We start from the raw sequence: 12048 nt of genomic DNA, 5'->3' as shown, positions 1-12048 counted from the left end.
GAAGGAATAAAAGAAAATAACCTCCTCTGAACTATCCACTCAAAACACAGTCATACAGAAAGGGAGAGGATGTGTCTGCTACTTTGACACACATACGTACGTAACCTGCTCCTAGTCATTACCACCACAACTTTCTACACTACTACTGCCTTACCTTCTAACGTAACACAAAGCAATGCTTATGCTTGATACCAAAACATATTTTGTTACTCCTTAAAACATTAAACTAGAACAGCAAGAGAGTCTGATAAACAAAGGCTATGCCTGAAAAACTATCTATGTATTGAACTTCTGCATTTTTATCCCTCTCCTAATTATTTTAGGTAAATTTGAAGAATAACACTAAAATGTACAAGTTGGTGATAGCTACCCTACTATGACAACATAGTTTTTGTACCGTCTTAAAAAATTTTTTTTTAATCACTCATTGTTATAACATACCAGCTCTTAGCAAGTACTATCAGGGGTGAAACCTCAGATCACAAGATAATTCAAAAAGTCATAGAAGTACCACCTGCAGACTCAAGCCCCTTCACTGAAAAGCTGTAATGATATGAAACATCTTCTACAATAGTTTTCAAATTTCAAGTTACAGTCACCAGACTGTATAATCACTAATCCATAATAAAAGAGTAATTATGCAAGATTTAGCTTAGGCATTGGGAAACCAGAAGATCCCAAGTCAAAGTACATAACCTACAACTTGTCTCACAGTATTTCCCCTTACACCTCTCGACAGCCTATGCTATACTACCGGCACTGCAGCAACCCAGATCTTCCAGGACCAGCTAAGGAGAGTTTATTTAAATAACACCAGGAGAGAACTGTTAAGATATTCAACGGTATTACAAGTACATATAAAATAATCTGCTTTGAAAGCCTGCTGGGTCTAAATGACTCCTAGCTTCTGTGGTAAGATCTTTCCCAACTAAGGTTCACTTGCACAATAGTCACATCACTGCCACAGATGCTGGTTCTTAAATTATGTTCTCAGCATGACTCCATGACAGACTAATCGCTTGTCAAACACATGTTTATAAGCTGTGTGCAATTTTCAGTTCAATTAGTCACAGAGGTACCAGCCTCTGAAAGTAACGATTTGTAAAGCATAAGGCAGGTGGGTAACATGTCCACTGAGCTACAGCAATACTGCTGGGCTCTACCGTGATCTTGGGTGCCACTTTTTGGATATCCTCAGAAAACAAAACTCTCTATTACAAGCAACAAGAGGTTTTTTCCATGAACAGAAAGCTAAGTTTATTAGTTACATCACTTGTTTGATCACTACGCAAGAAAAACTTAAGTAAAGAGGCTTATTTCTTAACTAAATTCTGTCTGTTATTTGGGAAGGAGAGACACAGCTTACTTCACTTTACAATGTTGACAGCAAAGTTTTACCTAAAAATCTCCTCTGCTCTCTGACCAGACATTAAAGTTGCATACGCACCATCACAGCAACATGAATAGAAAATACAACCATAAAATACATAACCACAATCTCTTTGTTATCCTGCAGTGAATAAAGCAGGCTTTTTCTATTAGAAAAATAAGTATCAATACTTATGAAACAAAATTAATTATTTTAGATTAATATAATCCCCTTAGTGTCTAGAAAACTATCTACTATGTTGCAAGTTAACCATTACATTTGCTAAAATTGAGAAGGGGATATGATACTGATTTCTTCACAGATACTGAAGAATTAACCTAGCTTAACAGGAACAAAATGGTGTTCATCTAGAACACACTTTGCCCAAGCTATATGAGTTTTACCCTGTGGGGAAGATACATACCCCACTACACCTTCCTTCAATCTGCAGTGTGAGAATTAGTCCCTTGTGGTGAATCAACAAAGCTGGAAAGTGCGTATGAAACAGCACTAAAGACAACACATGTTTAAAACCATGACTCTTAACTGCCTTAAATAAAAAAAATCCCTACCTCCTTGAGAGCTCTCAGTTTCTTCATCCTCCCAAACAACTTCCTTCAAACTGAAGGACAAAATAATTCATGGTTTTAACCCTAGTCACGGTTTCCATGAAGTTGCAAACTGCATATCCCTTGGTCTCAATCTGTTTAAACACAGTGACCAAAGACAGCCCTAAGTACAGTTAGTCACATACTAAACAAATAATTTTATAAAGTTAGTATTTTCATATTTTAGCAGTGCCTTGAAAATAAGAGACAAGAAGGACACTGCACAGCATCTGTTTTCCACAATCAAAGCTCAAGCATTCCCAAGCTCTGAGGCTGTCAAGACTTCATGCGAAATAAGCACCATGTCTCATCAAAGGAGCAATTTAAAGAAATCAAAACTGTTTTCACCAAACTCCTAAACAACCTTTCTCAGATGAGGCTTTGCTCTGGTGACACAGTAATCTCCTGAGGGGTGGGGGAAGAAGAGTTTGTATTTCTTATGAACCTGCCTTAAGAACCAAAAAGAAAAAGACAGAAATAAACTGAAGAAACCAAACATCTCCCTGGATCTAGTACAGAATTTAGCTATTATTTGTTGGGATGAAGTGCATCTGGAGAGGTCTTTTTGTACCTGAACAGTCCCAGGCAAGATCCATGGGAATCTAATAAAGTTTGGGGATAGCAGACTACAGACAAGGAGAGCAATTAATTTCAGTTTGCAAATCTTTCTCTGCAGACAAGCCAGAGACTGACTGTCCCCTTCCCAGGCTTGCTCTTACAGGGGGAACACTGTGAAACTTGAGATTCTTGGATATTTACACAGTGTCAGCAGCTACTGCACCGACTACAGCTTTCATGGGTTGGTTTCCTTACAAAAATCACAAGATACAGCAGGGTTAACACAATCCACGTAATGTTTCTCAACCTCTTTTGAAAAAGCAAACAAGGTCATCCAAACAAGAAAACAAATCCGAAGACCACCTACATTCTTTGGAAAATATATCCAAGGGACCAACCTATGTAATAAAATAATAGTGGTATTCAAAACAATCAAAAGTTTAGAACATGAGTTAAACATTTGCTACTTTTACTCTCCCTTTTGTACGTTTGTTTCCTTGCATGTGTCAGAATGCGTATCTGATGTTTTCATTGGGTTTGGCTCCGTTTTATTTTAAACTGCTGTTGCTCCTCAGACCACTTTCTGACATCCAACAGACCACGTGCAGGCAACAGACCATGACTGATGCAGACACACAACAGGATCAGTTGCAATCTCTGCTCTCATCATAATCATGTGAAATGACCATCACAGTGGCAACACATCGAACACTTTTCTGCACCACCTAGGTATCAACTACTGTCATTATTAAAAGTTCAGAAGAAAGCAGTTTGGATTTGGTAGGACTATGGAGACGGGGCTGCCCTGCTGCTAGCAAAGGTAATCTTCCTTCCCAACGGCACATTACTCAGGTGACAAAGGAGTACTCTTGGTATGCATTCTGCAAGTAAAGAATCATTTCCTCCACAAGTATTAGAGGTGGTGTTTTATTTTGGATTGTTTTTCTTTAATAGATGAATGCGCATACAGCTATGTGGAAACCTAAATGATGCTCACAACTGCCTATAGATCTGCACATTTCATAGGGTCTTACATGTAGAAAGCATACAAAAACGAAACGTGTTTTACCTGAGATGAAGACATTGAAAAGTAAATAAAAGAAATTAATTTAACAATCGTGGGTTTTTTAAGAATTAGCTGATCTCTGCTACCACCCAGCTGCATAAAAAACAGAGCATAAAGAAAAGTCACTGTGCAAAACACACAGTAAAACAAAAGGTCACATACAATTTAATTGTGTCCTACTAGAAGAGATTAAGGCTGCAGCTGGACACACAAGAAACCTGCAATTCCTGTATTTCCTGGAGAACAGGCACTGTGCCCACAGGATGCTCCACCAGCAGGATGCCCATCCACCAGCCTCAGTTGTCGTTACCTAACTCAGAGCTTCCTTCTTCCCCAGCTCTGCCGGCAGCAGCAGTTTGAATGCTGTCCAGGCAACGCAGCGCAGTAACGGCAAGCATAAACTGACTGAGCTAACAATAGTATGTTCCACAGCACACCTGTCTAAAACCAAACTTCAAAAGCTCCTTAAAAAAATCTGATACAAACCGCTGGTTCCCACAGGCAGATGTGACTGATCATTTGACCTCAGGGAGAATGTTATTAAAACACAGATAAGCCCATGTTCCCAACAGCGAAAATCCCTCCGACCTAGCCCTTAGGAGAGGCGCATCCCACCAGTCCCACAGTGAGCGCTGTCAATCATGTGCCATATTCAGCTTGCGACTAACTTTGGAGTAAAGAAAACAGCAGGTCGACAGATAAAAGGGACCAACACAGGGATTGTGTTCATTGCTGCGAGTAGTCCTGATTCTCCAGTCACTGAAACAGTCCACTTGGGACGAAACAAGAGAGCTGCTAAACGTATGACAATACCGTCCCACGTTTAAGGAAAAGAAAGGGCTGTTTGCCAAACTCAATCACCTAGTTTCCTGAGGCAGACTAATTCAAATCGATCAAAAAACCTCACAAACAGATACCACACCAAAGCTTTTCCGGGGAAAACCAGTTTGAAAAACAGACAAAAAGCATCATTAGGGTATTAATTTTTACCAGGTTATACTGAGATTTACTACACATTGTAACAAAAGAACTAAGTTACTGGTTAGAAAGCAATAAAAGCTACAAATAACAGATTGTTGATAACTGTCAAGAGTCAATGGCCCGTTTTCTGCCTAGGAATCCATCTGAATTGGCACCTCCAACAGAAATATAGAAAAATTGCAAAGCTCTAGCTCATTTTTCTCAGTTCCATTTTCTTTTTGCCTTTTTTTTTCTTCTTTCTTTCCAAAAGACAACATTACATAGAAGTAAATATAAATATATTATTAAAATGGGTACTGATACTAAAAAAAAAAATTCCTGCCTGACAAATAGCTATTTTTAAGAGGTTTCGAACAGAGATGTAAAAACCCACCACCTTGTGTGTAAGTTATGCAGTCAAATGAAAAAACCTATAGTTGTGAGTTGAAGCTTTATAAAAACAGATGTTCAAAATACACAACTTCTCTTTCCAAAGTACAGAAATGCTTTTTATCAGCTGACTCTTGGAAGTTGTGTACAACAGGAACTGCAAGCCCTCACATTTCCAGGTGCACTAAACTGCTGGTTTTACTGAAGTTATACTGCGCTTTGAGCCTCTACCAGAAAACAGAATAACAAAACCAAGTATAGCAGGAAGGCATGAAGGTCATGTTAAGAATATATTTTGGAAAAAAAAAACGAATTTTTTTTTTTTATAATCATTATACACACATATACAGGGAAGTGAATATGGGATTAAACCCACCCTGGAACTTGTTTATATTTTTTCTTAAAGTGATGTTTAAGCAGTACCTACATTAAAACATCTATTGGAAAACATGAAATAAGAATAAACAAGTGAACTGGAGTAACAACAGAAATGGTCATACTGCAAAAAGTAGAAAACTAAGCAGGGTGAATCCTGCTTTTCATTCCAAAAACCTGTTCTGATTACCAGAACAGAATATAAAGTCATGCTATATATGAAGGATCTGAGTTTTTAATGAAATCTGTGAAAGGTAGAGGAGACCAGGTTGCATATGCAGTTGCAAGCATCTGATTTCAAAAAAGCAAAGAGTTATTACCTGTGTAATATATAACCTTACATATACAAAGGTTCATATCGCATAAGGTCAAGTAGCTTATCTTGCATTAATGGGGCATTTCCTTTAAAAAGGTACCCTCATCAGAAACATTTTCACAGACACACAGTGGGGATTTTTCATACTTTTATTTTATTGATTTTAACACAGAGTTTAAGATACATTTATCCTGCCATCCTTACCTGCAAATGCCAAAACAGAAGATCATCATTTAAATGGGAAAGCTATGAAACCATCAGACTTTACAAAGGACAGAAATTCCTAACTTCTGCTTCTCCTCAGATGTTAAAAATGATTGTAAATTAATAGAGCTCAAAGAAATGACACTCAGGAAATAACATATCTGCAATCCTTGCAGGCTTAAGAGAGTTGGATTCATTTATGACAGAACCATTTCATAAAGAAGGTGGCCTGAAGAGATCAATGTATTATCTATCTTGATCTTCTGTATCTCACGGAACATCTGAAACATTTCATCGCCCAATCTATAATAAGTCTAGAAATTAGGCAACAATATTCTAATGCAGAAAAAAACCCTAAGCTGTTATATATGCAGCAGATCACCATAAAGGTCAAGTCATATGCAGCAGTGCAGAACTAATTATTGGCAAGATTAGGCTTCATGATGCCACCAAGCAATTCATACGCTTTTACAGCATATGAATTCCTCTGCAGCGCTCTTCACGATCAATGTGATTCTAACCAGGTGAACACCTATGAAAGACAGTTTCTGAAATCACCTCAAACAGCAACAAACATGATTTGAACACTGTAAAACATATACAGCTCAGAGCATTTAAATCTGATTTGTTTTGTTCCAAGTCAAAGATAAATTAATGGCAGTTTATATTGTCTTAAAGTAGCCCATCAAAAGAATAGACATGAAGACTACTTCTAACTGGGGACAGGTAACCTTTAAAAGTTCAAAAACAGGAAGCTGTTATTTCAGCTCTAAACTGAAAAAAGAATTCAGATGAATTCTGAATAAAAGAACATAAGTGTCTATTAGAAAAACTAAACCAAGAAAGGAGGTCCTTACACAGCATTCAGGTTTGGCTTTGTGTAAAGACCAAATGTCCAAAAGATACAAAACACAGTGACACTCACTGAAGCATTACTTCAGGAAAAACACTGGTGACGTTTTAACCACTGATACTAAAATCTACTAGCAAGACCTGAAAAAAAAAATGTATAGAGAAAATCAGCAGCAGGAGTATTCTATCAGTGCAAACAAATTCTTAAAAAAGATTACACAGAAACACTGTAATTGTAGCATGACATTAGAAACTTGCTGTGCGAGCTGAGCTGTACAACCTCTGCTCTGTCTGCGCACTCTGATAAACTTCTCTGTCAACCCATGTCAGTGAGCACTTCACTGTTTCTGTCTGAGGATCCTTCTGCTGTCCAGCTCACCAGGACTAGTTGCTCTTGGTTGTTCTGGCTGAAGTCCCAAAGAAATAACAACGCCCTTGAATTGAGTCTCACAGAGTTCAAGTAGTAACAGGTGCTCAAGGGGATCTCCAGCTTGGGTCCCTAGCACAGCCTCTGACAGGGCACGACTTTTTGCATCAAACAGGAAAATGAAATTGAGATACAGACAGCCTAAACGAAGAGCAAGAAAGCAATCTGTTGGAGACAAGAACTTCCTTCACTTACGTTCTTGGGTTTTTCTCTAATGCTGCAAAACGGTTGGCCACATCCTAAAGGGACTTGCTTAGTTTTCTACTTCATATTACCCTGGGTTCCTCACAGGAGCTTTCCTGATGAAATATAGAGCTCCGATTTTACTCACAAAATCATGGAAGTAAAGGAATCCACATTTTATGACAACAACCCCCCCAAAAAAACCCCTGAACATCTGTATGACTGTATTTTACTACTACAGGTCATGTTTATAAACAATTATAGTTTGAAATAAGCTCTGAATGAGACCTATGACACAAAGAGAAATTAGAGAAGACAGTGATGAGGATGTTCCCATTTACCCAAGATACTGGTGCTCAAAGGATGATGGAGGAACTCTTACCAAATTCATCGTTACTTCACTATTGTCTTCACAATTTGTACAAAGACACGTTTTGTTCGGCATTGAATTAAATATTTAGTGTCAAGCAGAAGGATTTTAATTTTTCACCTCAGCTAAAAAACTCCAAGACCTTTGGCTCAGTCAAAACAAAGCCTTTCCTCTTCTCCAATTTCTTGGCACTGAATCATTGACTAGTAAATAAAAGGCATAAAACCCAAAAACAAAATAATAAAAACCACCACACATGGACCATACATTTTTAATTTTAAAATTGAAAAAATGCTACATTTCTCCTAAGTTGTGAGCCTTTTCTCATGTACCGTTTTGAGTTCTGAAATGCTAAAATCCCTTGCCTAACGAAGAGATCTCGATTCTTTCTCAAGGTTGCAACTCCTTTTCTTCTCTCCTCTTCATTCTTCTAACTCCCTGCTGGATTAGTATGATCTGGGTTTCACTCCCTTTTTTACAATTCTACGCAGACTCTTGAAATACCTAAGACTGTTTTGCTTGTTTTATTGGTTTCCTCCTACTTATCCGCATATTGAACCTTGTTACAAAATAGACGATCATTTTTTTTAGGACTAATTTCTTTCTTGGTGTGATTGTGTGTGTTTAACTGAGACTGACCCAATCTAAATAAGGTATGGCTTTAATCTCAATTTAATCCCAATTCTGCACAACAACTAACGACAAAAGAGCAACTATCTTATTTTTAACCTAAAAGCATATGAAATATTGAAGTTGCATTACTTTCCATTTCTTCCATAGACACCTGAATTCTAAAAAAAAATCTAGTGTATATACACTAGATGTCTTCTAAAAATGCTACTCTTAATAATACTACTTACAAAATTACACATACAATTAACATAATTAATTTACATCAAATTAAGCAAAAAGAAAACTAACCGCAAGATGGAATCTTGATTTAAAGGAAAAGAAACAAATCAAAAAAGGCGCGAAGAAAATCAGAATATACCAGTGTACATACAACTCAGTATCATGTTACCTTGGCAATGAGTTAACAGCCCAGAAACAGTCTGCACATAACCTTCTTGCCCCGGCCATAAAAGATACCCCCAAATGTGAATAAGAGCTGTCTTGCAAGATGGCACATCGTTGCTGCGTGAAGTTGATCTATGAACTCATTTTCTTAGAATACTTACCACTAAATCCCAGTTATTTTGTTCAAGCAATGTTATAGCTTCATCAATATTTTCAATACCAGTACATGCCTAAAAAGAAAAAGAAGCAGTAAATGGAATTAAAAGCATTGATCAAAATCAACAGTTTTAATACTTGTAAGTTAATTCATTTCAGCAGAATGACAGGAAAGGTACAGGTCTTTTCGTTTCTGTTAAGAGAGGGTAATCCAGAAATCAGATTTCAAATTTTAAACACCAAACGTTTGGATACAATTCCCTGTTCCACGAAAGGATTCTTGTGTAACCTTGAGAAAGCCACCTAGAGAAGCAAGAAAAAATAGGTTTTTGTAAAATTAGGACAATAGTGCTGTCCTGTAAAGCGTTTTGAGGATCCTACATTCAAAACTATGAAACACTCACGCTTCCTTAAAAGGGAGCATAAAAACACTTAATACTTAAAACGATGTTCGAGATGGCTGAAACGTTTTGTCTGAAGCCAGAAACACACAGATAAACCTTACTGCCTCCACCATCATCTTCTATCCCTACTTGCTTTGGGTGTTACCCAGCACACCATAAGAGGAAAAGAAGATAGCAAGTAGGAATTCTTGATCATTAAAGCACCAACCTAATAGTGCATGTACAAATGAGCAGCCCTTGTGAAACTATTTAAAATTAAGACTATATCAGGAAACATGGACAATGTTTTCCTCTCAGACAGAACACTTGCATGTTGTTCTAGCTTCACCTGGCTTTACCTAGTTCAAGAAAGCTAATACAATAGCATTTTTAAAGTTGCGATAACATCACACAAAACATATTGCAAGTTGAGCTAATTCCAAATACAAGAGAGCACCCCTAGTCGGCATAAACCTTGATGCAGCCTCCCGCTTTCTTTTTTTGATACCTGCAACTTTTCATCTGTTCAACCTCAGCAGGCAGAGCACTGCTATTCACTCTGCCACATAACTGCCACCATTCACACTGAAGAATATCAGATATATTTCACCAGCGGGGGAAAATGGAAACAGTTATGTTTCTTTCTGGAATTTATCTTTCATCCTAATCAAAGCTATGCCCTGTATGTTCAAGCACACAAGAGGAGTTCAGACTTTTACAAGATGTGAAGCATGATCACGTTCCTTCTGCTCTACCACACAGTTATAGATAAAGAAGTTTATATAAAGTTTATATAAAACTACATTTGAAAAATGCAACCTTTTAACATTAGTAACACAGAATTAGGTAACAGCAGCAAACAGATCTGTTTTTCCCAATTCCAAAGATACATAGTCCTGTTTTGCCTTTATGTGATAAGGGGAAAAAGGGGCTAGGCACAAAAACAGACACTTTTTTTTCCCCTCTAAAGACATAAAAAGCCATCAGGTCATACATTTTCCATGCTTTGACTTTTCTCCCAATTTACAACAATAAAGAAATAAAAAGTAGAAAAGAAATCACAGAGAAATTCAAAGCGAATTCTCTCTTCCCAAATTCAGTGCTGAAGAATTCCACATTTATGAAGCATTACATGCAGTATGTCCACACAAAGTGGACCAGTCTGGAGGACTCTGAGGATTGCAAGACAACACTTAAGAGATTTTTTTTGCCTGCAGAGAGAAGGCAGCAGTGTTTATTGATCTGCAGTGCTCTCATGGCCAGATTGATTCTCTCTGGAACAAAATAAAACTTCTTCCACTGTTCACAGCATTCTGCGTTAACACCGAATTTCACCCACTTTACACTGGCAGTGCTAAAAAAAATTTTTAAGGGTAGTTTGCTCTTCAGAAGCATCAGTTTGCCTTCTCTTCCATGACTCCTTACAGATACTTCTGGAGTTAAAAATGAGACAATATTTCACCACATTCCCTAGCACATGCAAAGGTTAGATACTCTAACACCAGGTAAGCTTGAGGAGTGAAGGACTTGAGTTTGTCAATTCTGAAATCAGGGTTCATACTACCATAAACCTGCTGCTGAAATTGATGTCAATGGCACTGCTGCAAAGAAGCCTTATTTTGAGAAAAAGCTTTGCAGAAGTGACAGGCTGAAGTTTTGTTCACAGTTAAGTGAAACACACTTAAAAATCTGGTCCGTACAGAAAAAACGAGTCACTATTTCTCATTTACCAGCCCTGCAAACTCTGCATGATCTATGCAAAAACTAAATTGTATTCCAGCCTACAACAGGAACCTGACCAGCACTGTGGTGTTTCAACTCTGGGCTGGGCAGACAAAGTTAAAGAGAGGGTACATAGAATTTGGGGCTCAAATACCTATTTTAGTTATCCCCTCTTCACATCACCCCTGCAGCTCAGCTGACTTGCAACTGTCCATGTGCACACACTCAGACCATCAATTCAGCTCACTGTGGCGTACTCCTATTGTGAGATAAACCATCAAAACTATGTTACCCTTCTGCCAGAGCACACAGTGAAAGGAGTTACCTCATCACAGCGGAGGCAGAGTAATTAAGCAACTAATTCAGTTGTACGCCTGCACCCTTCCTAAATCATCTTGTTGGTGATTTACGACCTAAAATAGCATGCCACTCTTGCTCTGTTAGCAATGCAGAGTCATTGGGTGATGGGATTGGACAGGTGTAGGCACTAACGAAAAATCAAAACCATCAAAATTATTAATACCCAAGAAAATCAGTTTTGTTGAAAACTCTTGGACCGCTTTCACAATCACTTTCAACATCTGATTTTGAGGAGTTCCAAAACTAAGGTTTCACTTTCCAGATGGACTGTTTTTGCTAGTTGTCAATACACCAGAAAACAAACATTTCTGAATGACAACAATGAATGAGTACTACTTATCAATGCAACCACAACACAGACATTCCAAGATCTTCCTCACACCCTGTTATGTCAGTTGCAGCAAATTAAGATTCTTCAGAATAATATTTCAACATTTAGACACCACACGCTATCACATAAAAATCCCTGCCTCAGGTCATAATCCATTGGTAAGACCAAAAAATAAACAACCAGGCAACTAAAAATGAACGTTTGCTTCTTTTTATCTGCATCGTGTCATGCAAGATAAATTCAATAAAATAATCCGGTCTGCATGTCTTTACTTTTCGCTAAGGAATTAAGCACACAGGACAGGTAGTCCCTCACCAGCAAGCAGGACTTGACATCAAGGACTCTGTAAGAGTAGGCTAGACCAGAGCAGCCTCACCTGCTCTGCCTTTGTTTTCTGTAGG

The 12048-nt window shown here is 37.9% G+C and overlaps 1 protein-coding gene across 1 annotated transcript in view; it reads right to left on the bottom strand.

Moving 5' to 3' along the window:
• FAF1 (Fas (TNFRSF6) associated factor 1) overlaps positions 1–12048 on the bottom strand; it is a 165751-nt gene that overhangs the window by 139988 nt on the left and 13715 nt on the right. Inside the window, exon 2 of the mRNA XM_010131516.1 lies at positions 8857–8925. Coding sequence (XP_010129818.1) covers positions 8857–8925 — 69 coding nt within the window. The remainder of the gene's footprint in view (positions 1–8856; positions 8926–12048) is intronic.

The sequence above is a fragment of the Buceros rhinoceros genome, unplaced genomic scaffold, assembly GCF_000710305.1.
Source record: "Buceros rhinoceros silvestris isolate BGI_N320 unplaced genomic scaffold, ASM71030v1 scaffold11372, whole genome shotgun sequence".
NCBI lineage: Eukaryota > Metazoa > Chordata > Aves > Bucerotiformes > Bucerotidae > Buceros > Buceros rhinoceros.
Note: the sequence above shows the minus strand (reverse complement) of the source record. Positions and strands in the feature narration are given on the sequence as shown.